The sequence below is a fragment of the Nipponia nippon genome, unplaced genomic scaffold (genome assembly GCF_047370975.1).
Source record: "Nipponia nippon isolate SJK-2023a ecotype South Korea unplaced genomic scaffold, ASM4737097v1 scaffold_8, whole genome shotgun sequence".
Classification (NCBI taxonomy): domain Eukaryota; kingdom Metazoa; phylum Chordata; class Aves; order Pelecaniformes; family Threskiornithidae; genus Nipponia; species Nipponia nippon.
Genome location: NW_028262402.1, coordinates 39,134,890 through 39,162,252, shown reverse-complemented (window position 1 = coordinate 39,162,252; position 27,363 = coordinate 39,134,890). Strand labels below are relative to the sequence as shown.

Genomic DNA, 27,363 nt, shown 5'->3' with positions numbered 1-27,363 from the left:
CTATCCCCTGCTTGCATATACACACTCTCTCTCCATCTACCTTGTTTGTATTGTGCTTCTTTTAAATCGCTTTAAGAACAAACTGGGTTTAGAGAAAATATTTTTCATTATGTTGGTAAACATCAGTTTTATTTCTCGTTGTCCTTCTCTCAGCATGTTGTCAGGCAAAGAATGCAATCAACAGCTCATGGAATAGTTAAGGCCATTTTTCTTCCCAGCCTTAGTACTTCACATGTTTTACTCAGAGCCTCTTGAAGTTGCGGTGGCAGTAATTATGGTATCAGAGAGACTTGCTAAGAGTTCTCAGTTCTTGGACCTTGAGCTTTCATCTGAATGTGTCATGACTAGTTTATCTAAGCATGTCTCCCCTGAAGCACAGGTGTCATTTTGAGTTTTCCAGGGTTTGTTTGGTCTCTCAGTCATCCGGCTCTGATGTTCCCTTTCCTCTCTCCTCATTTTCTTGCACTTCATCCAGCATTTGAAGAGTTTGCAACATCACTTGTGAAACAGGAGATGACCAACATGCCCCGTGGTGTGTATCATTCTGCCTTGAGAGGAGGGACCACACGCTCAGACCAGGGAAAGACTATGGCAGGTGTTCCAAACTTCTTGCTGAAAATGTATGAGAGGAACAAACAACCAGGCATGACGCCAGGCCTTGCAGGTAAGCTGTCACTTTCTTGAAGTTAGACAAGTATACATGCTTTGACCCAAAGATTTCTATGACTCTTGAGTATGAATCAGTTTAAGAAACAATGTCTTACGCCACTTGCATATGCTTACATATACTTTTAAATTGTTGGCTTTATTAAGTTAACTTTGCTTTGGGTTCTCCACTGACTTATGCAAGACTTCTGAACTAGTAGCATGAGTATTGATATTGACCTTTCTTTTCCTGTTCCCTCCCTCTTTAAGCTGGCATGTTGTCATGTTATGACCTTCCAGTCCATATGGGCAAAGATGGCAAGCCTATTAATCGATTTCTGGCCAGCAGGGGACGCAATTTCCAGCAAATGTTGGTAGCCCTCATTCATGAGGTAAGTTTCTGGCCTTTCTTCCCTTTTCAGAAGTATTATGCTTCTTTCCCTGCCTTACTACCTCATTTATGCTAATTAGGAATTAGTATCAGCTAGCAATGGCACGTATGAATGTATCATAATTAACTGAAATTGCTGTGAGGGACAACTAACTTGAATTGAACATGTAAACACTTTTTTAAGTGTTCACTGCTGAAGTACCTCTTCCGAAAATCAGTAGAACTAACAGAAGGTGACCTTTGCCTTTATCTGCCTTGCAGACTACTATACCTGCCTTATACCTGTCACGTGTAACCAGTTGTAGGTGAATAGTGGGTCTGAACAATGATGGGACTCGGGGGAAATGACATCTACACCTTGCTAAGACTTGCTATTTTATTCTGTCTCTTAAATGTTTCAGATCCCTGACTTAGTAGGCTTACACCACTGAAACCGTGCAGTTACCTTTGGTGTGGTTTTGGAAAAAGGGCATAAAATAAGCCCCCACTTAATCATTACGGAAAACAAAGTGCTTGTAACAATCTTTCAGAGAGTTTAGAATTATGGTACTTTTATGGTTGATATGAAAGTTGATCTTTGACAATTTTGGAGAGCAGTAAAACAAAATAGGTAGTTGAACTGGATCTAGGAAAACCAGTGTACATTTCCCAATTTTATGCCAATGAGAGCAGTTGCTAACACAAGTGGAAGTGTATTAATCTCTTTAAAAGTTCATAAAATAATTTAGTTAATATGATCATTTTGTGTTGCTGCAGAGGTTAATTACATGCATCTGAGGGTGAAGTTTCTGCTCACAGGACATAAATAAGAATGTGTGAATTATATCAGTCCGATATGAGCAAGAGAGCATAGATGGCGATTAAAAAAAAATTCTATGAAATTTAGATTGAGTCTTAGGCAGTATGTCCAGAAATGAAAACAATGCATGAATATCTGGACATTCCAAAGATTTCCCCCCCCACCCCGCCCCCCACCCCACAGCAAGACCAATTCCTGTTACACTTTTCAGGGACAGAAAAGCTTAAACGGTCCCATTACTCCTCCTTTCTCTGTCCCAGGTGCTATTAAAGATAATTTGCTTGTATGCTGTTTTGTACAGAGGAGCCTTTTCTTCAGAGCACAGAATGGATCCTGTGTTGACAGTGAACCAGAACTGTGCAATAAAAGGAAGTGTTTTATCTAACACTCGTACTGTACTTGTTGCAGAAGTTGGAAGAGGTAGAATGAATGAGAGATGGGTTGCAGGTAGGAGCGTATCTGGGTCCTGATTTTGATTTGTGACTGACACCCAACAAACCTGGAGCCTACCTGCTGCAAAACTCCTTTATGATGCTAATAAAAAAATCACTGACACCAAACATTTTCTGTTATGAAATAAATGGAACAGAAGATTTGAGTGGGAAGGTTGCATGTGCAAGGTTTGGAGAGTTTTCTGTTTACAGACTGAAAGCCTGACACAGAACAGAGGTGTCTGCAGTGGAAAATGCATGGGGGCTGTGTTCTGATCCTGTAACGCATTCGCATGGCTCCCTCCTGGCTTTGCTCTCAGGTCCTGCTCCCTGCTTGTTCACACTGCATTTGTACGGGTTCACTCCCTCGACCTCTTTGAAGGAAACAGACTAGTTCCCTCTCTAGCAAGCCTGTCTGCATCATAGTTTGCCTGAACTTCCCAGGCAAGTGATGTGAACGTGTACCATGCTGAAATTGGCTGCTTCTACCTAGTGCAGTCTTCCAGCTCTGTACCATCTCTCAAACACTTCCACGTGCTAGCATACACATAAAATTTTTACCTATCATACAACATCTTATGATTTTGGCCCTTCTGAACTGAAAAGCCACAAAAAGTAATAATCATGTCATGTGGCCACAGAGACACCATGTGTGTCCCAGTAGAAGTTAGGCCAAGTGGTACAAGGACAAAAGTCAGTCTTCACCAGTAGCGCCTGGGGTACAGAAATCCCTGCCTGGTGCTGTGTTATGAAGGCAGTATCAACAGCATTATGAAATATGTCAGATGGCAAGTTCTTCTCTCAAACTAGTAAAAATAAAAACCAAAAACCACCCTTAAACACAGATCTCAAGGTATCTAGTCATGTATGCAAATTTAATAGATATTTTCCATCTTGACATCCTTACTGCTAAATGAGATAAGAAACTGGAGATAGTACCCCTCATCATCGCAGGAGTGTGCAAGTAAATTAATGAATGTTTTCTAGCTACTTGGATGCTCCAGTGGAGAGCACCAGGGGAAGTCCACAAGGATATTGCAAAATATGTCAGAGGAGCAGATTGAGAGTAATGAGTTATGAATGAAGCGTGGGCCTGCATAGCATCCAGAAAGAAAAGTTCTGCCTTCTATGTACTTGCTTCATTCAGTGGGACCTGGGTTCAGTGCCAGAGGTTCTGGAGAAGACCATGCTTAATTATAATAACAGGCATGTATTCAAGTGTTACATAAGCTGAATTACAGTGGGATGAAGATAAGTTCTAAACTACTATGTGAAACACTCACCTGTTGCCCTACTAAAGCACCAAATAAAATCTCCGGTAAAAAATTAAGTTATTTATTTGTGTGCACTAGCACCAATTACAACATCCAGCAGCACATCAAAAATAGACTTCTCTTGTGCTAACAAGCTACCTTCAGAGAAACACAACCTTAAAATGGTTTGCTTGACAAAGCATGGGTTTTTTATTGAATGTGATGAACTGGATGGAATTAGTAAATACATGCCAATGACTGGAGACAGAAATATTTTATGTCTCAGTATTTTACAGAGTCAATTGATTCAAGGTGTAATAAAACGAAAAAGAAATCCAACATCTTCAGACAATCCTAATTGCACCTTTTTAGTGAAAATTCACAATAACTATAAAATTTTGATCAAAATGTGTCAGTATTTCTGTTCTCAGCTTACGCTGCTTTGAAAGATAAAGTTTTTTCTTGCCCTTTTTTTCCTTTTACATAGTAGACAGTTGGAGTTAGGGTTGTCAAGAAAAAGGTATTTGGGCCTTTGGCTAGAAGCAAGTCCCTGGGCTCATCTGACTGAATTTCATGCCTTAATGTTTGTTTAGTCCTCAGTGTTCTTTTGAGGAGCAGAGTTTAACAGTAAAAACAGGGAGCTTAAGCTATAAAGCTATCAAATAGCAGTATTGGTCTAAGAAAATCGAGTTAGTAGGACCTAGACTCATCTTTTCCCTGCAGTGGCTATAGGAATTAATGTGTTTTTGCAAAACCATTGCTTCAGAGTTCAACACAGCACATTAAGCAGATTTTTTAGGGGTTTTAAATTACGAGAATGACACTTCTTTGCTCCTGCTTTGACTCCTTTTTATTTTGGGGGGTTTTCAACTCTTATAGTAACTTTTTAAGTTAAGTAAGAAGTGTTTCCTTGAAAAGCAGACTTAAAGCTGCCTTTGAAGCATTGCAGTCAGCATAAAGCTTTGAGAAAACCGCGAGGTGGATGTAAAAACCAAGACATTACAATTAATTGGGAGATGGCAAGCATCCATTTATTTTATCTCTAAAAATCCCCAGCAGTTGGCATTTCCTTAGTTACAGATTAGCAGTCATCAGTATAATTGCTATACTGGGATAATAACGTTTTTATCTCTTTGGTGATTTGATCTGTGCTCACATCTGTAGAATATGGACCAACAGGTTGCATATCTGTCTGTATCTGTGTATGCTTAGTTGCCAGTGTCACACATAGTTTTTTGAAAACGGGGCATGGGAAGGGGCTTGAGGTAACCAGTTTCATTTTTGTGAGCTACTTTATGTGTAAAAGTGTAATGTCTGAGATTCTGCCACAAAAAAAAAAAAAAGTTACATGAGGTTTGTATGCAGAGGAAAGAATTTCTTCTTGTATGTTTAAAAGTCTATAAAGCATGCAAATAACAACTACTTGGGTTTAGCTGCCATTCAAATCTAATGGTAACAACAACAGTAAAAAGATAATTTACTGTTAAACTGTAACGGGCCAGACTTATTCTATCTCCTAGGTACTATTCTAGTTGAGGGATTGGATGCAGCTGTAATATCTGTCAGCAGGATCAGATTAAGATGCAGGAGAGTTTTTTGATGTTATTTGAACTGGTATCTCATGGGAGGCAGAACATATGTTCAGTAAACAGTGATGTGTTTGAAATGCTGTATTGCTCTTTACTAGTCACTGGTGACTTGAAAGAGGAAGATCATCTTTCCCCTAGACATGGGGTTGTGCTGTTCAATTGATTATTAAGCAGAGGTTGTTAACCTCTCTGTGAGAGGACATGGAATTTACTGTAGTTACAGTGGTCGGAAGTCACACAGACAGACCATGGGTTTTCTTTGTTTTCTCTACAGCTGCCTGGATCATACTGTACAAGAAGTCCCTGAGGTGTATCACAGTCACCTGGGCTAGATTAGCTGATAATTACCTGTCACTGTTTCAGTTTTTGGAGTAATTCTTCCTAGGAGTTTATAAGAATAATCTCTTACCAGCTTCACTTATCTCTGTTGTGAAGATGAATGAGAATGAATAGTCACATATGTCCACATCATGTATCATATGTTTTGATGGTTCTGTAACTGTATGTTTTGGGTTAAAGTTATTAGGCTTTCAGCTAGCTACCCATCTTTTCTTTCTTTAGTGGAGGTGAAGGGAACAGTTCATGCTACATGCAGAAAGCTCAGAGGCAGCCTGCTTTTGGCACACAGGTGTGGTAAATGGTGGCTTTTACAGCCTGAACTGGTGCAGTGTTTTTAAAATAAAGGAGGATGGTCTTGCCTTTGCATGTTTCTCAATACTCAAGTGCTTTCTTTGTGTGGAAATAGCACAGTTCTTTTGCCCTAATAATTAGTAATATTTACAGGCACAATTGCAAAGTTGGGTGCCAGTGATGAGTTGTACAGTATTAAATACTGCTATACAAATAATAATCATATTAGGCACTTTGTACACTCGTGGAAGAAGGATTCCCTGCTTCTATTTTAAGTGTGTTCATTAGATGTGCTGCGATGACATTCATTTTTGAGCACTAAAGTGGAAAGCTCCTTCTGTACATTTCTTTTCTGGTTTGATTTTGATGTAATCAAGAGATTCAAGGGCTTATTCAAACCTTGTACTTGAAATGCCTTAAGATGATAATTGGATTTTCTGGAACAGAATTTGCTGTAGTGTATTCTTCCGTGCCTAGGTATTTCAATGGAGGTAGTTCAGATTATGAACTACTTTGTGCTGGTTTCCAGTACTGAATTTACTGAAGGTATCTCCTCCAGGGATGAAATGGTATTCAGGAAGTAAGTTTGCTGACAGATTTTTGCTTTTCTCCTTCTTAGTCTAATGTGCCTTGGAGAAAGAAAATTTTTTCCTCACAAAGGAATGCTGGGGGAAGGATTTGGAAGTATATGCATGCAAGTATGTTAAAAAGAGCCTCTAAGCAAAATTTAGGATGAAAAGAGATGCTACTTCACTATTTCATTGATAGGGACATGTAATGCTAGCCTTATTTATGAAATCACTGAGGCTGCAGTTTGTGTACTGTACGTGAAAAGGGCATTTAAATACGTGCCTAGACATTTAACTGACATATGGCTATTGTTTAAAACATGTTTTCACAGCCACACATTTGTTAGAGATGAGCTGAATTTAGCGGCCATGTGAGTTGCGGGGCTATCGAGGTAGAAACTTGTTGTACTTAGTAAAAGAACTTACTGGGATTCCCAGTCTCCCTGCTCTACAGCAGATTTTAAGATGGGCCATAAATATTAATGATATCATAGTTTCTAGGTTCTTTAAACAGTATTATCTCAATTAGATACCCAGGGAAGTGATAGAAACATACTTAATTTCACTGTTCCCTGAATTTCTTTTGTGTGCCCTCTGCTGGCTATGTATCAGTGCAAAATGAGTCAGTGATATGCGAAGATGTGTGGCAGCACAAAGGCACCAGTGCTGAAAGCAAGCTCATCCAGATCTCGCTATGGTGTTTGTTTGTTATTGGGAGTGCACTGGAGAGGGGGAATGAGCTTCTGATTTCATTTTAAATTACTTTCCAGTCTTGCAGAAGCATGTAAAACTTGTGTATTCAGAAGTGTTGAAGTACAGGAGTAGTATCTCCTGTGGTTAGCCAGCATTCCCTGTCTTGGATTTTGGCCAACAGAGTCTATGCTTGTGTGTCTTTTCAGGGAGATGTGACCTTCTTAAGCATTGATCAGCAGGCTCAGATTACTAGCTCCTAGCTCATGCTGCTTCTTATTGCCTTAGATGTCAGGCTGCAGCTTTTCCTTGAAAACTACTTGGCAGCCTGGTCTGGCTATGCTGCGTCCTAAGAACATCCCAAGACCAGCGTGTCAGTGTTTCATAACTACTCATCATTGGTTAAGAAGTCCCTTGAGCCTCCTTTCCTGTGCCTCCCACCTGCCCAGTATCTGCTTAGACATAAATTGAGCACTCAAAATAACCTGAACTTCACTTATTGTCAGCTTTCAATATGCTTGCTAGTATTAGTTAACTAACGCTTAATGTAGTTGTTGTTATCATTGTGTATCCAGTGATAGAGAAGTAAAGACTGCTGGTTTCCTGTACTGAAATAGCAGGTATCAGCACTGCCTGTGAGGTAATCTTCAGCACTATGACCAATCATTTTCAGTTGTGGATTAATTGTACTTGAGTGTTCTTTGTTATGTGAAGATGTTCTATTCCCTCTTGTCGTCCTCTCATTCCACATATCTGCAAAATGTTTACTGCCATGAAGAAAGTTAATCAAAAGCTGCCTAGCAGTTCTGCTGGTCATCAAGCACATCTGCAAATTTTAGATAAGATGTGCAAGGTACTGATAATACATTCCTGATTAGACCATGTTGTCTAGTTCCTTTAAATGCAACAGTACACCTAAAGCTTTATATTTCCTGCATGAGCACCTGACGTTTTGAAAGCCTGCTTTTGCTCTGGTGCACAAGTATGGATGACATGGTGAACTTCACAGATCACCACGAGACCAGACAAATCTAAGTGCACAAGTCTAAAATAGTTTTAGAGTAGAGGCAAAGAGGAAGACTGGAGTTGCTGAAGATGCCTCAGGAACCTAAGGCAAACAATTCTGACTGGAGCCTTGACTGCTCATCACCTTGTTGGCGGAATTGATGAGCAGAGATGAGAAGGGTGTGTGAATAAAATTTTGGCTAAAAAAGGACTAGTATTAATTGTGTCATTTAAAGATGAGATTTCTTTTTTTCCTGCAGATGTATTTGTATTGGCTGTAGGGTGGACTAGGTCATCTCTTTTGGTTGACTTTTAGATTGCATTTATTTGTATAGATGTATTAGTACTTACTCAAAACTGTTTTAAATTCACCACTGACAGTGGGCATGAAGCTTTAGCATGGTCCTTTGTTTTTTGTTATAAAATCCATGTAAAGAAAGAATATTGACCGCTTTATGTGTATCCTGAGGGGCATAAAATAGAAGAGATGAAGCAGGAAGACTTAAGAAGATAATTAACAGACAAGGGGAGTTCAGTTCTTTTATCTTGGTTAACCATTCTGTACAGAGGAGGCCAGTGGAGCACATGATGGAGAAAGGAGGTTTTGCATACCTTGAGGCCTGGGGTGTTTTGCATGTTAACAGCAACTAGTGTCTGTAATAAAATAGGAGGAATAAAAAGGAAGAATAATAACCTTCTGGGATTAAGGCTGGCAAGATTAGTTACTCTAGGTGGGCTTTGCAGAATTTTTTATCACAGCTCACAGGGTTTTTCCATAACTCAGGGAGTCTGGCATGTTCTTTTAATTTAGAGATAGAAAGAGTAGGCCTTAAACAATGGATACTGAGATATATTCTGTCTCACCTCAACCTGATATGTTTACCTTTTGTTTATTAAAACGGACAACCCTGGAAACTGCTGAGATTACATCTTATTTCCAATGGAGTCCAAATGGCTGTGATGACATTTTTTCATCTTTTTGGTAGAGGCAGACAGTAGAAATAACTGGACGGCAGCAAGAAAAATCAGTTCTGAATGCCCACTGTGGAATATGATGAGATATAACAATGGACACCCATAATTTTCATTACGGAAAGGAGAACAATGTACATTATCATTTTAGTTTCCTACAGCCATGTGTAATGTCCTATGAGCATGAGCAAATGATTGCCTGCAAATCACAGGTTGGAGAACATACATTCTGCGTGTGTTAGACTTAATGTAACCACTTTACCCTTTCTGGTGTGTTGCGCAGGTTAACATTCAACCTTCTGAATGGCACCGCTCCATACTGCTGCCACAGTCCTGGTTAGGATTTATGAGTCGAACCTACAGTGCAGTCCTGCAGGTAATTTTGGGTACATAATATTGTGCACATTAATGTCCATTCAAGTGGTGTGAGTTTTAGTTTTACCAGCAGGAGTATCCATGCAAGTTACAATAACTTAAAAATAAAGCTCGAGGTGTTTAATACTGAAGTTTATGAAAAGGAAATAAAAATGAGTCTTCAGTTAATGGCAGCACAATCTGGGATACTTTGTAGAAGTACAGCTTCTGCTTACAGTTCAGGTTCTTGCAGTCTTGTTCCTGTGTCAAGCTGCAGAATGTGTCAATTCTTAGGATTTTTAGAATGTGAAATTTTAACGAGAGCTCTAACCTATTATTTTGGGTTGGAATTTTGTAATAATAGTATCACAAAGGAGACACGTTATCGAGGAATGATTCATTAAATAGAACTTCTCTTAATTAGCATGTAATGCTGTCACACTGAGGGACTTGTCTTTTGATTTTTTTCACCCTATCTAATGATTAGGAAATATCTTAAAACCTCTCTTTCATTAGGTTACCTGACCTGATATCTAGAGCAATAAAGTGTCGTTCGGTTTTTCAACAGGAAAATGATTTTAAAAACTTTTAACAAATAGCTGCCTTCTAGAAGGCTCTCTTTGTGCTACTAGAAGGGCTTATTTGTTTGTATTTCCTGGCCACATCAGCTGTTTTCAGCATGAGCAGCTCAGGTTGCTGAGCGAATTCTAGAAGCATTGACTATTCCTTGTTTTGCTGTGCAGCAAAACGTATGTTTCTCTAACATTTTCAAAACAAATATTACCTTGGCCATCAGCAAAATATCAGATTCTAAGCCGAGCCAGCCCCATTACAAAGCAGGCAGCAGCTATTCAAATTGTAATTTTAGGTTGTTACTAGAGAGGGGGCCATTGTTGCTTGCATTTAATTACTTAATTACTTTCCTATTTTCCTATTTTGCTTTTCATAAGAAGCTTGGCATTTATCAGACTTGTTTCTGAAAGCCTCTGTAGGATTTTGTGCCATTTTACAGGGCAGTAGAGCCTATTTTTGTTGCTTCTGAAGTCCCTCACTGGAGACCTAGTATCTTTACTTACTCCTTATGCTTCTATAGTACATTTCACCTGAGATGACCAAAAGAGACTACAGTATAAGATGAGTAGTCTGGATAGTACATAATTCAGTATTTCTGAACAGCTAGTAGAGTAATCATTTCTACAGTTTGGAGGCAGACATTCATAGAGTCCAGTTCACCAAAACACTCATGTGAGAATTTTTTTCCCTTTGGACACCTGAAAGTCCTCTTCTCTTTTATTATGTCTACTCACATGCTTAAGCACTTCTGCCAGTTTGTGCATCCAGCATGTATTTGAGACTGAAATCAACCTCATCATGATGATCCTACAGGTCTTGATTTAGTACAGAACTTAAGCCAATGTTTATGTGTTTGGGGAATTGCAGTAGTGTTTGCATAGTTTTTATGCAGCCTTCTCTTTAGTCAATGTGTTGTATATGCTCCTTTAATCCCTGTGAAGAGTCACCTTTTGAGTGACATCTGGATTTACAGAATTGACTCTCCTGTATTCTCAGGTTTTTATGCACACCCAAGCTACAAGCATTCAATACCTGAAAAACACAGCTTATGTGCCTATATTTTTCACTTAAGGCTTAATAACCTCCTAAGGAGCAGTAAATGACAACCTAAACAAGTTGAGATGTAGTTGTCTCAGGATTGGAGACTGAACATTACAGAAAAGCTGCCTAATATGTTTAGATAACAATTGTTAGAGGCCAGAATCCATATAATCTCCTTTAAGGTACCGAAAGAACCATTGTAGGAGGTCACAGGGAGGTTGGGGTCATAGAACGGAAAAGGATGAGGAATTCTGCTTTAAGTAGCGAATCAAGAAAGTGATATTTTGCTGTTAGAATCCAATTTAGCTAGCAGGCTTCTAAGTCTCATTCCCTGCTTGTTGTACCCTTTCCTGAGGGAACTTGTCTCTTTGCATGGACTAGGAGAGATGTCTCAGTATCTGTGGCCGTTTGTGCCGTCTGCAGCTTGTTTTGCTCACTCAGAATAAAAAATTATGAATTCTTTTACTTAATGCATTGTGTATTATAGCGGGATCCCATACGGAAAGCAATCAAGTTTGCTTACGAAGTAGACCTCAAGTGAAAGGCTACATTCTTTACCCAAGTGTTCTCTGAAGAAATCTTATGATGATTGGCCATGTAAGATCCACTTCTGACTTATTCTGTAATTCTGCAGGGGAGGCAGGCAGAGTTGGAGATGCAGTTAAAACGTGGAAAAGAGGATCCTGAAGAGGTGCAGTACAAACAGTTTACAGCCTGGCTCTGGTAAGGAAATGCCTGTCTGCTCCTGATCACTTGTAATGGCAAGTGAGGGGGCAGAGGAGAGCAAGACTTCAAAGCCTTTAGTTTTGCAAGACTGTAAAGACTGTATGAGCACTAATGGAAAAAAAAAAAAAAAAACCACCACCAGATACAACGGCTAAGGCAGGGCGTGGGGAAGCGGGAAGAAAGAGATTACTGGGTAACTGTAAGGATTCCTGTATGCATGGGTTCACAAGTACCTTCCCCTCTACAGTGTCTGAAAGTTTGTAGGGTGAGCAACTGGAAGGAATGGAAAATTGTACTTGTTTTGTGCCATGTTAAACCAGAAGGATTATGCAAAGAGCAAAACTTACTTTTAGAGACTAAGTGAGCTGTCTCACTGAAGATGGCTTGATAAAAGAAATGGAAGCCATAGTATGATGTATGTTGTAGTGAACTGAGACACACCTCAGTTCCTATGGTAAGTTGGCAATGTTGAGCCTGAGCATGTTGTTTAAAACCAAGCACATGATGCACACCCTGATCCATATCCTCAACTACTTCTGTTTCAGTCAGCTGAGGAGTGTCTCTCAGTCTGTCAGGATTTAGCCATGTATGTGCATGGCCGGGGGGACAAGGTGGGAAGTGGGAGGCTTCATGGATAGAAAGAGCTACATATCCATGGGCAGTATAAACACCTGTTTCTGTGCTTGTTTATAAGTGCATTGGGAACAAAGTATGTACAAACAAAACCAAAATGCCCTTGCCAGTTTCAGTCAAAAAGGTGTTACTAAGTCCCACTCAACAGGAATACAAAATTTGTGTCTGTTGTTTTAGTCCAGCTAAGCTAGATCAAAGGGTGTCATAGTAAGATCCAGAATGATATGGTATTGTAAAAGAGATTCTTTATGTAGTAGTGGCACAATTTTCTGTTGTTGCTCTGCCTGATCCCTTTCTTGATAGGATATGAAGAGAAAACATTTGCCAGGTGAGAAGAATGCCTATAGCAATGCTGCTTTTGTAGATTTCTCCTGAACAGATTTCTACTCTGTATTTCCTAATAATGTTAATGGAAGCTATGCCAAAAATGAACAGAACTCCCTTTAACAGTAGAGAAATCAAAGCAGTAAGTTAACTGGAAGCCCAGTATTAGCTTTCATGTCTTTTTCTGTTGCCCCTTAATTGCTCGGTGCTTCAGGGCTCTAACTTAAGTACCCATTAAGCATTTGTGTTGCCCACTGGGTTTAATGTGCTTGTAGACAGTTTGGTATAAACTTTAGTGTTAATGCTTTGTTGTATATGTACTGTGCAATTTTGCATTGGTATTTGCCAAGTTGGTGTAAGTGTTTTGTAGTATAGGTGGGTTTGAAACTGTGTGCAAAAACAGTGTGGTTATGAAGGTAAGCCTGAGTACGATTCTTTTAAAGCCTGAGTATAACTCAGTCTTATAACATATGGCCCTATTTTATGACGCATGCATTTTTAGTCTTCTAATCATGCGTTGTAGAACTGTGATTGGAGCTTTTTGGATTGGATCTTTTTCTGTAGGATGACAGTCATGGCCAGGATGGTATTGTATGTTGTAGTATAGATGATCTCTTTCCTCACCCAAACCTGGCAATCTGGAAGATTCACTGCATCTCTGCTTGTGTCTTGATATGAACACAAAACTAAAGAAATGCAGACAACTAGCCTGTTATAAATCAACTACAGTAATATGTAAGAAATTGTAACTACTTCTATGGTTTTCATTTAAATGGATTCAGGTTACTATACTGCCTAACAGCATAACTGCCCATAGTGGTTTCCAGTGTTGGATAAATTGTTATGATTGTCCATTGTAAAACATTCTCATTTTATTATGCTAAGGCATAGAACAGTGATCTGGAAACTTACGTGTAACAGCTCAAAGAACAGATTTATGGATATTACATGAACCTGCATTTTACAAGCAGTGGTATGAAGTCAAATAAGAGCCCTTTATAAAACATTGATAGTGCACATGAGTATGAAGAAATGTCGAGTGGTACATAAGCACTTTTACGGTTTTAATGCTTGTAATTAATTTGCTCTAAGCCTTCTGATAGCTAGATGAGATAATTGTTAACCTACAATAGACACGTGTAAGGCATAAGGGTAAATTAGCTGAGTTCATGCTATAGTACAAGGTATGTAGTGTAAATTCTTTCCATTTCTGTTGCAGGGTCAGAGATATGTTGACTGATGTCATCAAAGGTGCTTCCAAGTAAGAACTGCTAATTTATTACCGATGAGAATGAGTTCTCTTTTGTGGCAGAAGACATAAGATAATAATTTCTGCAATTGGTTATCTGCTAATTTCATGATTTCACATGACTGCTGTTCAGGAAGGGAACTCTTCCCCACCTTGTGCTTTGAGATTTTTACTACCGACTGTGTCTATCAGAAAGGCTGATGCATAGTGTAAAGCCTGGGTAGTGCTATATGCAGTATTAGTCTGTTCTTTTTTTAACTAGCAGACTGTTTGCCTCAAGTATCTTCATTTATCTAGAAGTCAGATGGTCTTTAGTGGTGTATGGGCTCTTCAAAACTGTCCTACTTTCTGTTAAGATGTCTGTCATGTGCCCAGATGCCCCCAAAGGCAGGAAATCACATGTTTTCAGATTGACAGGCTTGTTCATTTGCTGTTAGAATTAGCACATGGCTTTTAGGCAGCAGTAAGTATCTTAACGTTCCTTCATAGACTGCTAAAGTGGTTTGACTTCTTCCTTTCTCTCTCCACTGGCAACTAACTTCTTATTGTGCTTTGCCTTTGGTTAACCTAAATTGGCCACTTGCACCAGGTTAAGCAAAAGCATCAGAAATAGTGAATCCTCATAAGAACAAGTACTTAAAAAATCTTAAATCATAAAGATGTCATCAGTGAAAGACTTACAGTGAAATCTCACAGACTGTTTCAACATCGGTATTCTTGTAAATGCATAAAGGACTAGTTAGAAATACTTCTGCGAGTTGAGAGTTCTGGAGGTTTTAATTAAGACTCAAAACCATAAAGGTTTGAATTTTTTCCTTTTTTAACTTATCATTGTTCAAATATTTAAAATATTCCCAGCTGTTCCATTTCCTTGCATGTCGTTCCATCTTGAAGGAGTCAGTTAAAGAGGGATGAAACTGGAAGATCTGTTTGATGTTTTAGCTTCTCAGTAATAGCTGTGTTAAGGTAAGGTAGAAGAAAGAGATAAATAAAGGAGGAACAAAATAATAACCTTTAAATATATCATATTCTGTGTCTCAGAATGAAAGTTATGATTTTAGTTATTGAAGTTCATTAGCAAAACTAGTTGAGGTAGAAGCATTGCCTAATTTGGGAGTGGTGAATTTTCTTTAGGTAACAGCAGAAGGATTTCCTGTGCATAGATCACGTCTCTAGAGCTTCTTGTGTCTACTGACTTTCTTTTAAGAAAATACTGGGGTGTTTTCCCATATTTTCAATAAAGAGTAAGACACTACTCTTTTTCCTCCTGGGGCTTGTTAGGATGATTATTTTTACCTTCATTAAATTTAAAGCATCCAGCTTTCATGAGTGTGTAGATTTAGAAGTTTCTCTCTGCTTGAGGTACTTCATGAAATGTAACCTTTTAGAAGTTGATGATCAATAGCAACAAAGGTTCTATACGTAGCTTAGGAAATTACTTAAGGCAGGAGATAAAGGGACATTTCAAAGAACTTAACTAAGCACCTAGTTGTAATTATTTGTAGGTATCTCTTATCTGAAAGGAAATAATTTCAGTGTTCCAAACAGGAGAGGTCAATGACATTCCAGAAAGACCTGTGTGTCTTATTTTAAAAAGCAAACCAGAAATCCAGAAAATATTTGTATTGTGAAAATGAGATCTTTGGATCTGGAATAAATGCCTAAATTTGCAGTGTAGGTGTATTTTTACAATAACAGTTGAAGAAGTTTTTACAAATGGAAGACTGATGCAAAAAGCGTAGTACACTGTGTACTGGTCTAGTGTAAGACTGTAAGTGGTTTGGTGCAGTCGTATTGTTCAGCTGCTATTGTAAAACAACTAAGAGAGTGCCACCAGGATTATATTGCAATATGTTTTTCTGAGAGTGACTGAGATATCGAAATCTATCTTTTCATGAAACTGAACACAGTTGTATTCTCTCTTACTTGTAGGTGGCAGATTTTTTTCCTTGAGTTCCTTAAAAGTAAAGGTTTGCACTGTGGTAGAAGTTAGTACTCTTTGAAACCTGTAATTTTCCATTATGTTAATGTTTTCGTAGCATAGGGGAGTAATTAAGAACTTTTTTCTTAAGCCGAGATTTCAGTGATGGCTGCTCTGCTAAATCTCCTGAACAGCTGCTGTTGTAGTGAAGAGGCACCTGCCTGTCTAGCATTGTCTGTTTTAAGAGCTTCTTTTGTTGTCCCGTGTAGAGATGGTACTAGCAAGTCCAATTGCTGCATTTCTGTGAGTGCTACTTTCTCTGCAGGGTGGAAGTCCTCATTATAGTGGAAGCAAGCTTCTGTTTTTATACAACTTTGTGTGTGCTAGGTTTTGTGTAAAAGACAAACAAGAAAAAGACTGAAACATTTCTCTCCCTCATTCGTTTTGTAATTCCTGAAGGTGAAATGCAATAGACTTTTGCTGAGCTACAAGACAGCCCAATAAAGTTGCTAGGTGCAGAGGCCTTCCCTCGTGGACCACCTGTATCATAACTTTCCTGCACTGAGATACATGTTTTGTTGCCTGCATCTCTATTAGGCTTCTTAACTGTTTGCCTTTTTCTGTCCAGAGACAGCCCAGTGGTGAAAGGAAACTCTATTTTTGCCTTAACTGCTCTTGCAGTTGCTGTAGCCAAATATGAAAGCAGCCTTTCCTCAGACACTGAAGGGATGCCTGAGGTGAGTCAATCTGGGAAAGACATTCTCTACTTTTAGTGGAATATAATGAAGCAATATGACCAGGTGTTTCGGGGGACTGGTAAGTGGATGTGAAATACTTCACATTTCGAAGTTCAAATTTCACCCTCCTCAGTGAATGCCATCTGGTAGCTGGTGTGTGATCTATACAAAAGCAGTCAGAGTGGGTAGGTGCCTTCTCACAAGAAACATAATGACTAACACATTTATTTGTTGGTTTTGACAGATGAGATAGAGGTCTAGTGGACACTGAAACCCAGTCAGCCTCTTTTCTCATCGTATTTACATTCACTGAATATTATCTGATCAAAAGTAGTGTCTGGAGGGTCAGCATTGGCAAGTAAATCATGCTACTTGCTGTACAAAAGAATGACAAAATAATCTCATTCCTAATGGATCATAGCTGGAACATCAGCTGCTGAGCTTCTGTTCAGGTAGGACCTGATTTAAGAAAAAGTAACAATGAATATTTGGGTTTGATTTTTGCAGACTGAGCCCGATTTTCTTCCCACAAAACACTGGATTTCTATTGTCACAGAGACCCTATTCAGTATTGTGAATAGCCGCTATCACCCTAAAGGTCAAGTCTTCCCATGGTTCTACCAGGTATGTTTTGTGGCGTTAAAAGCAAGAGAATGTATCTGTATTTCATACCTAGAGTTCTTAGTGTGGACTTTCCTGGTTCTGATTGCCCTGTAGTAGTTGTAATACAGGAGAATCAAAACTTTTCTTGCTTCTGTTTTTTCTTTCATTGTATTTTCTGCTTATATATGGGTTTACCTTGAGTATTTGTCTTTTATTACCAAAATAGTAAAAACCACATGTGAGGATACATGAATAAAGGAAATTTTAAAAAGAAAAATAACCTTCAAAACCCAGAATATTCAGCATGTCTGTACAAAACAAACCCTTCTAACATGAACAGACTCTCCTCAGACCAAACTGTCAAACTCTTGAGTGATTCTGACGCAATTCCTTAGGGCTCTGAAATGCATACTTTCTCAAAATCTAATAGTTATGGAGCCAGTGATTCTTATTTTACAGTACCTCTTGAACCCCTCAGGGCCCGTAGAAGTTGTATCATATGTGCTCGCAGTGTGATAACCAGCCTGAAATTCTCAAGCCATATAAGTATCAGGGTGTTCTTAAGTAGGACCTGGAGACGGACTGAAAGCTCAGTATAGACCTTAAGGAACAAGTATTGCTAACTCTTGACTATCTGTGGTCAAAACAACCAGGTTGGAGATTCTTTGTGTCATGGATGCCGAAGGGAACTTGGGTCCTACAAGGCCAAATACCAGCCTGCTAATGTATTCTGTTTTCTAACCAGAAGTTCATAAACTGCATTCATGAACTGCATTTAATCCAGCAGTCAGATGTTAGCATCAAAAAGCTGAAAATTACTGATGGACCTGAGTCAGCTCCAGCATGTGATCCCTGTCATCACTGATAGGGGACATAGATCACCAAATGAAATGTAGTGTTAAATAAACACTAGCCTGGTTGGATGTAAGGAGATTCAACTATTTGGTTGACACTAGCAGTTCTTGCCAAATTGTTCTGTGACTCCTGCCTTTGAAAATAATGCTGTTTAAAAAAGGTGGTTTTGAGGTGGAACAATGTGACAATGTTTTTCTAAAATTTCTAAAATTCACTCTGTTTAAAAAAAAATAAAAATTAAAGTCTTATGCTTGTAAAATTCTAAGGCACACAATAGAAATCATTGTCTTGCAAAGGCCCTTGCATCCTCATGGGATTTTTTTTTCTTTTCAGAGTTGCACATGGAAGTAGATAAATATACATTTAGGCTATTACTTACCTCTACTTATAAAGCAATGGACTGATTGTATCTGTATGGATTTTACCTTTCAAAATGGAAAGGAATTAAAAACCTTTGTAAGGGTCCTTTATTCTACAAAATATCTCTACTGGTTATCTTGCAAGATCTCATGACATTTTGTCATCCTAGGTGTGACGCTTTTAAGGTAGTGCTTTTTCTAACTCACTAAATTCTTAGTGTGTTATAATTACAGAGTACATTAACATCATGGCTGGTTTCTGTTTGCCCTTCTGATCACGCTGCTGGATATTTTAACAAGGAAGGTGAAAACTAAAATAGACCAATGTATTTATATGCAGACTAGCTGTTAGATTCTAGTTGTGTCCTGTCTTATCGTTTGTTTACAGTTTTATACTTAACAATCTTATTTGCACTTCGAAATTATGCCCTGAATTACCCTAGTTTTATGCTGCTTGCAAGGTAAGGCAAATGGAAAAGTTACCATAGGCAATTCCATGAAATACTGTTTATTGCCAGGTTGCAATACAGCTGTGCTGCTGTTTGCTGTATAGGTATTTATTTTAAATTCCTGAAGTGCTGAGTGTTACTATCTGGAAAGGAATTTTATTTTCCTCCCTCAAGAGGAAAAGAAAAAAAAAATTCTTTTTTATGTTTTTCTAGAAATCCTATTCAGGTGAAAATACTGCTAGTATTATAGCTCGTTCCTGTGCAGCCACTGCTTTATCTCTCCTGGTGCCAGTTTTCATTGTATCATGCAAGGAGAAGGTTGAGGAGGTCCTGAGTATGTTGACTGACAGGTTACCTGGGAAACCAAATGCTGATGAGTCTCAAGCTGTTCAAATCCACATGGGCCTTGGTTTGGGGATGTTTATCTCACGTTTGTATGAAGAAAAAGTCAGGTAAGGATTACCATAAGTAATGTAGCTGTGCAGATAACTTCCTTCTTTTTCCTTCATGTGGCCTTAAGTTCTGGGGAATTAAAGTATTTACAAGTCATAGGCAAATGATTCTTGAGGGGCTTTGCAATGTTTCTTAAAAGATGTGTTTTTTTAATCAGTCTTCACCACCGACACCCCGTGTTATCCTGGATATTTTGCCATTCTTTCACAATGAATGATTGATTTTCATAATATCCTAAGGTACATATGCAAAGCAGTCAGCTAGAAGAGTCATACATACGCTTTTAAAGGGGACTAGCTGCCGTAAGAGACTTAATTGTAAAATAATTTACAGTTCTTGTTCTTTCTAAGTGGTGCTCTGGACACTGGATCATGTCCACTTACATCATGTGAGTTACGCATATGGGGATGGAGCTACAACAGAAGTAGTGTAATGGGCTGTCTTTAAGGCATGCAGTTACAGCTGTGTTGGCAGCAAAGAGATGTTCTGAAGTTCATAGAAAATGCCTCCTTTACAGAAATGTTGGCCTCAGTTGCAAATTTCCAATGAGAAATTAAGTAGGTTTGGCTTTATACTCCTCCAGCTTCTTGACTGCTAGGGATTCTGTCTGCCTGTATACCCATAATAAATGTTTAATTGGTGGACAAGCCCAGGTATCAAACAGATTTGGCTGCCAGTTGTTCATCTGCTCAGTGAAGCTAACGTTTCCAACACACCTGCCATTGTTAAAGCACTGTGCAGCATTGCTCTGTTCTCATCTTCGTGCTTTGGTGTCTTGCTGCCTTGCTGCCTCTGACTCAGCCACATAATTTGGGCATGGACTGTCTCTGGGTCATTAGTCAGTGGTGACAACTGAGCTACACACAAGCACTAAAAGGCTCTTAAAGAGAAGGACGTTAGATCAGGTTGGTATTTTGGAGTATGTGAATCTTTATTTTGGGTTTTGGGGTTTTGGTTGGTTGGTTGGTGGGGGTGTGTTGAAATTAATAAATTTATCTAAAAATTTCTTATGGACTATATCAGTTTTTACTCTTCCACTGCCCTGCATGATTTCAAAGCTTAATCTCACAGATTCTTCCAAGCATTGACTTGCAACAACAGCAAAACTTGTAGGGATGTAGCTATAGCTAATACGAAATCATAAAGTTAGTTTGCATTAAAGATGTCTGGTTCATTAAGAAAACTCTGTACATCTTTTGTAAGAGGGGAGTCCCTGTGATGTCTTTGGAGTGAGATGTAAATGGTTCCTTTTTTATCAAGAAGTTGGGCAAAGAGATGGAAAGAGAGATTTATGGAGCTAATATCTTAAAATGACATGAATTTTCGGCTTATAATTAGTTACCGGTCTAGCTGAGATCGTGTTCTATCAGTATCCTTCTCCTACTGTCAGACATGTTTTACAAATCCTGGGTGCTGGGTTTCTTTCTGGGTATTGTAGCAATAATGGTTGCCAGTTAAGGTCTGAATATGTTTTTATTATTTGGATACAAGTATGTTTATATGAATGTGATACAAATGACCAGTCATATAGTTATTGCTTACAGACTAGTATGAGAACCTGTTACAGCAAGAAAGGAACTCTATTTACTGGCACATTCAGTCTTAGCAGGAGGTTTAATATCCTATATGATTTAAAAAGCAGAGCTGTGTTTTGGATTTTTTGGTTTCTGTTTTGTTTTGGTTTTGTAGTGATGTACCTGGTCAACAGATGAATTTAGTTCTAATGAAGTCCCTGGATGCACTGGAAGACTGCTGCTTTGACACCAGTCTGGAGTACAAGTGAGTTTCCTTCATTACTGATGGTATTCTGTTTTATTTTGAGCTCCATCTTTTTAATTCATGCTTTTATTCCTTAATTCTACACAGAAGATTATAAGGATAGGATAAGGAGACAGCCTGTTCTGAGTACTTCCGTAGAATCACCAACTTGTGCGGGCTGGCAAGGACCTTCACAGGTCCACATCCCTCCCCAAAACAGACAGCTGATATTGCCCAAGGCTTTACAGTCAGGGTTTGAAACCCCCAAGACTGGAGATAGCACAGCGTCTCTGGGCCCTGGCTCCACTTTTGGTCTGTCCTTATCTCCATGTGAATGTCTGATGTTTCAGCTTGTGCCTACTGCCTCTCAGCCTCCCACAATGCAGGAGTCCAGCTAGATCTCAGTCCTTTCCTGTCAGTGCTGGAGATGCTGCTGGGTGCCCCCAAAGCCATCCCTTCTTACAGATGAACGAGCTGTGGTCCCACAGCCTCTGCTCTCAGGGCAAGGGCTCCAGCCTCACTGCCTCCATAGCCTCCCATGAACTTGTTCCAGTTTTGTTGGTGTCTTTCCTTGCATTCAGAGCAGTATTTCAGGTGTGTTGCTGAGCACAGAGTGGAGGGTTGATCCTTCCCCTGGCTCTCGTGGCTATGTCCTGGTTGTGCTGCCTGCATACTCCTGGCCCTCATTGCTGCCTGGGTTCATGTCTGGCCTCGGCTCACCTTGCTGCCGTCCAGTGCCCAAGGCTGTCCCTAGGAGCTGATGCCCGGCCCCTCTGGTCCCAGCCTGTCTGTTGCCAGGTGCAGAACTGTGAGTTGGTGCTTGTTGAGTTTCAGGATGTTCCTGCTGGTTTATTCCTGTGTGTACCATCTCTTCGAAGTGGGTCCATAAATAAATATATATATATAATACTTCATATGTGAACATATGTAAGTTTATGCATATGTGCATATATCTAACACGCATACACACAGTTTTTTCCATACAGTCCCTAGTGTGAGGTGAAAAGAAGCAATGACCACCACTGCTAATCCCTGCCAACCCCCAAGTTAAAACCTTGGGTGTATAGAGAACCACACAGTCTTGCTCACAGGCATTGGGAAGATACCAGCAATTCTAGGCGCTGGGTTGCTCATCTTACCTGCACATGTTCATTAATGAAAGATGTTTTTGAAGGTCCTTCCTTGGTGCTCTTGGGTGGTTGCCAAGGTGTTCAATGAAGTGTAGCTGCTTCTGCCTTGGAGCCTGTTACTGGAATGTGTGTGTGTGTGTACAATACAGTGTGAGCTCCAGGAGCAGCTGCCTCACATGGCTTATTTATCTGGGAGAGCCAGGCTGTTAATTTAACAGCTGTGGATGGCGTGTTGAATACTGAGTAAAGCAAATATGTTTCATTTAACCAACTGAGGTTATGCTTCAGTTATCCCAAAGAGAGGAGCAGCCCACCAGCAGGGCATGAAATTATTGAAAGGTATTGCACAATTACTAGTATTCGCAAACCTGGAATACAATAAAACACATGTCAGTTGCCATTAAACAACAGAACATGGTAGTATGTGTCTTCCACAGTAGTAATTTCCCTTTTAAATCAGAGAAGAAACTGCAGTATCTTGAGTGCCTCAGTGTGGGTGCATAGGGTTTTATTTGATTTTGAACATTATTCTGACCAGCTATTTGCCATTCAACGGAAACAGAGCAGTAATTCCTGTTTGCCTTTGCCCTCCCCTTCTCCAGTGGCCCTTCGAGAAGCTGTGAGGGGTCACAGTCACATACCATTGGGCTGTGAACCCGTGTAGCTTAGTTAGGATTTGGGTTGCCTTTTGAGCGGCACAGGGTGAGAGACATGGTGCGTGGGGATCAGCTGCCTCACTTTGTTACACCTGTTGCTGCTTGCTTGTGCAGCCTGTTAGCTGGAGATAAATGCCTCACAGCAAAGCCAAACTAGACTTCCCTGGTAGCCAGAGGTTGCCAGAAGAATACGAAACCATGGCAAGCTGGAGAGGTAAGATTGAAGGGTGGGTAGTTTTTTATGCTGGGCGTAACGGCTACATTTTTTAAAGGTTAATGGTAAGTTGATGTCTAGTGTGAGCACTCTGGAGCAAAGAAGTAATGTAAAGCTGTAAATGTTGCAGACTCGTCCAAGTTTGGCATTTGTCCGCTTTTGAACTGCTATTCCAAAGCACGAGCCTTTCCAGCCTTTTCATCTGGTACGATAGGCACGGCCAACTGCGGGCCGTAAGTGTTACACTGACCTTTTCACCCACGCTAAACTGGCGATTCTCTTTTTGCCTTAAAAGAGGTTCCACGTTTTTTGAGAGTAGGTATATTATGCGGTACGGATGTGGGAGGACGGAGTTCCTTTTGTCTGACGGCCAGCAGTAATCATACCCGCTCCTGCAGCTGCTCCGAGGCTGGGTAGGGCCGGGAGGGCTCCCGCCGCCGGCAGCTCTGCGGGCCGCCGCTCCCCGGGCTCATGCTGCCCCCTAGCGGGGCGCAGGGGCCTCCGCACCCTGCCGGCCCCCCCGCGCCCTGCTGCCCGGCTGCGAACTTGGGCGGTGCGGGGAGCCCCCGGGTGGTTTTGGAACATGTGCTCTTCCGCTCAGTAGCGCACTTCTGCCACCCAGAGGGACCTGGACAAGCTGGAGAAATGGGCCTGTGTGAACCTCACGAGGTTCAACAAGGACAAGTGCAAGGTCCTGCACCTGGGTCAGGGAAGTCCCCAGTATCAGTACAGGCTGGGGGATGAAAGGGTTGAGAGCAGCCCTGCCAAGAAGGACTTGGGGGTACTGGTGGACGAAAAGCTGGACATGAGCCAGCAATGTGCTCTCGCAGCCCAGAAAGCCACCTGTATTCTGGGCTGCATCAAAAGAAGTGTGGCCAGCAGGGCGAGGGAGGTGATTCTGCCCCTCTACTCAGCTCTGGTGAGACCCCACCTGGAGCACTGCGTCCAGCTCTGGAGTCCTCAGCACAGGAAAGACATGGACCTGTTGGAGCAGGTCCAGAGGAGGGCCACAAAAATGATCAGAGGGATGGAACACCTCTGCTATGAGGAAAGGCTGAAGGATTTGGGGTTGTTCAGCCTGGAGAAGAGAAGGCTCTAGGGAGAGCTTATTGCGGCCTTGGATAGTCTTTTTAGCAAGGCCTGCTGCGAGAGGACAAGGGGTAATGGTTTTAAACTAAAGGAGGATAGATTTAGACTAAACACAAGAAAAAAAATTTTCACAATGAGGGCGGTGAAACACTGGAACGGGTTGCCCAGAGAGGTGGTAGATGCACCATCCTTGGAAGCATTCATGCTCAGGCTGGATAGGGCTCTGAGCAACCTGACCTAGTTGTAGATGTCCCTGCCAATTGCGTGGGGGATGGACTAGATGACCTTGAAAGGTACCTTCCATCCCAAAGCATTCTATGATTCTCCAGGGTGTTAAGTGAGACATATCACACACTGAAGGATGTTATTGAGAAAGAGAGGTTTTTGCTGAATTTTTGTTTTGTTTTGTTTTTGTTTTTCTACCTTGAGTGTCTAGATAAGAAAGTGGTTTATCAATGTGTGCGCTGTGCAAACTGTAGCTCACGCAACCACGCTTCACTGATCATGTTGGTTTTATATGTAATTTTCTTCATTTAATTAGGAGAATTCTCTTTTTAAAACTGGGGGGGGAGGCAGGGAGAGGTAAGAGGAATGAAGAAAACAGAGTTGTTTTCAGTAAGCAGTAAGAATCTTTCTCTTTAGCTTGGCGAGAGTCTACTTATGTTCCATAAGAATCTCTATGTCTGTGTAAGTTGCAGAAAGTACTCTAAACTTAAAGTTTGCTCTCAGAACAGGTCACTGTGAATAACGCTTATAAATCAGTACTCTCTTATCTGTCATAACCACTCAGGAAAGAAAATCAAAAGTGAAACTCATAATCTTTTAAAGGGGAAAAAACATTTCAGATGGTTAAGCATTTTAATATGATGTTTCTTCAGTTTTTAACTGAAACAGAGTTTCATAGATTGCAGAGCCTTAGGAGCTTTGTAGTTACTCCTGGCTTTAAGTGGAGCGTTGCCAAGAGATCTGTGAGTGGACCTTAAATCTGCCCTTATGTTAGTCAGGAACTGAAATAAGTGTATTTTTAAAGTATACTGACACACCACTTTTCAGTATACACACGTATGGAAAATGTGCATGACAGGTGATTTAGACAGTTCTTTATGCTACTAGGTTTTGTCACTTATTGATTACAGAAGCTATATAACAGCTCATTTTTTCTCCAAGCCTAACTTACATAGAGCATGGGTTCAGCAAGCATGTCCATTCATGGCTGTTAAGTTCCCAGTTATTCATGTAGATTATATTCAATAGATTTTTGTCAGATCAACGTCAGTGAGTGTGCTGGGGAAAATAATAAATAGATAAATGAATAAATAAAATCAAAGGCAGGGTTCCTGTTTAACAGTACAGCATATGTGTAGCAAACATAGCAGTACATATGGTCCCTGTATTGGAAAGTTTTACTTACCCCTTCCCCCCACCCCCCTCCCACCTTCCTGCAAACAAAGAAAAACGTGTGTTGAAGATTGGGTTAGCTGTGACCTTTTGAAAAGTTTGCATGGAAAAACTTTTTGAGAATACCAAGGGGCAGTAGAGCTTTCTGGCTTGCCTTGTTATATTTCCCATACTGAGGATGAATTCTACAAGACCTTTGCAAATATGTTTTTTTGTATAAAGTTATTGCATGGCAGAACTAGCTTGCATCTGTAAGAATAAATATTGGAGAAATACTGAGGAAATGAAGAACGCTGATACATGTTGAGTAAAGATGTTGTAAAGAGCCAATTGTTATGAAACTTGAAATACATAGTAGTATTCCTTTAAATTGCTGTGTGGAATATTAAACTGACTTGCTTTTATGGAGTCTTTTGCAAGGTCAGTAGCTGTTTGATTTGACTTTAACGCATTTTCGATCAAAACTGTCATCAAACTTGTATTGTTCTACAGAAACCTGTCGAAGTCCACTGACCTCAGTATTATGAAAATATCAGTTTTCCTTCATCCTAAAATGCAAACCTTTTATTTTGTTCCATGATTTGTTCATGAAGTCCTTCATTCTGTGATGTGATGGACTGTGCTGCCCTGTACACTGCCAAGTTACATTATTGAGATAAGTGACGGTAGATTTAAAGATGACTCATGACAGTAGTGCAGTATGTCTGATGCACTGGCAGTAAAACACTTAAAACATGCTGGGAAATCAGATATCGCATGGATGAAGTGCACTTAAATATTAATTTTATGTAGATCACAGGGTGGCCAAGTGAAAACAATTGCTAGTTACAAAAAGGGGAGCAGGGCGAGTGAAGTTTTACTCTTGCTTCAGTCCCCACTTATGTTTTGGGTCTTTGCTGAGAGTCAGCAACATAAAAAATTGTAGCTCTTATTAGGAACTTTGTTTTCTTTCTGTGTGTTTTTGTCAACAAGCAATAGTGTAAAATTGTGTACAGAACTCTTGCGTGTAAGACACATCCTTATTTTATTGGCTGTTCATGGATTCAGATATGCTAGTTACTTAAAAACGTTGATTCCAAAGGTTTGTTTCTCATCTTATTTGCTGGAAAAAGAAGACACCACTGCCAAGACATCACTCCGAGTCTTCTAGCCATGCTCCTCATCTTCTTCCTCAGTTGCTGAAAAACATTAGCTTATAAATACGACTGAAGTTATCCTCAGAAGTTTCTTTTTTACTTGGCTGAGTAAAAGCAGTAACTCCTCCCATTTTTAAGTTGGATAGCAGAAGCTTAGAGGAATGCCTGAGATCCTAGCCACGTTCATTTGACTGCTCGCTGTGTGCACTGTCTGTCATTGGCATGCCTGTGGAGATGTGTGATGGGAAAAAAATCTTCATATAAGAGCTGCTTCTTTAAGCTATTGTGTATGTGTGCCAGTGAGAGATCACCTTCAGAGCAGTGACTATCTGCTGTGCTTTTAGAATCTCATGATGGCAACCAGAACTGTTTGGGAATTTTCTGACAAACTTTACAGTATTATGACTGATGACCTGTGGAAGCTGAAACTTGTTATGGGAGCACAGGTGCTGAATTTACTAAGAGTTCTCTGGTCCAGAGTGGAATTTCTGGTCAAATCTGAAAGAGGCAGAGACTGTGAAGCCGTTCATGCCACCTGCCCTATTAAATTATGTACTTTGAAGCTATGTTGTTCTTGTTACAATTTTAAGTATCCTCACCATCGAACTGTTAGTTGTGCTGCTTATGTCTGCCCTATTGAAGCTGGTCTGCTGTTGCGTATGCGTATTTTAGTACATATGGGTTAGAATGTATACCTGACGCTCATGTTCTGAAGTGCAGGTGAATACCTT

The 27,363-nt window shown here is 40.1% G+C and overlaps 1 protein-coding gene across 8 annotated transcripts in view; it reads left to right on the top strand.

The window, feature by feature from the left end:
- The window catches only part of FOCAD (focadhesin), a 135,734-nt gene that overhangs the window by 80,987 nt on the left and 27,384 nt on the right, over window positions 1-27,363 (top strand). For all 8 annotated transcript variants that reach the window (XR_015700932.1, XR_015700933.1, XM_087741424.1 and 5 more), the window contains 9 exons: window positions 476-664; window positions 916-1,037; window positions 9,258-9,350; window positions 11,577-11,665; window positions 13,845-13,886; window positions 16,424-16,532; window positions 17,040-17,156; window positions 19,012-19,250; window positions 20,941-21,030. Coding sequence is in view for 6 of the 8 variants with exons in the window: in XM_087741424.1 (XP_087597550.1) it covers window positions 476-664; window positions 916-1,037; window positions 9,258-9,350; window positions 11,577-11,665; window positions 13,845-13,886; window positions 16,424-16,532; window positions 17,040-17,156; window positions 19,012-19,250; window positions 20,941-21,030 (1,090 nt within the window). In the remaining 2 variants the exon portion in view is untranslated. The remainder of the gene's footprint in view (window positions 1-475; window positions 665-915; window positions 1,038-9,257; window positions 9,351-11,576; window positions 11,666-13,844; window positions 13,887-16,423; window positions 16,533-17,039; window positions 17,157-19,011; window positions 19,251-20,940; window positions 21,031-27,363) is intronic.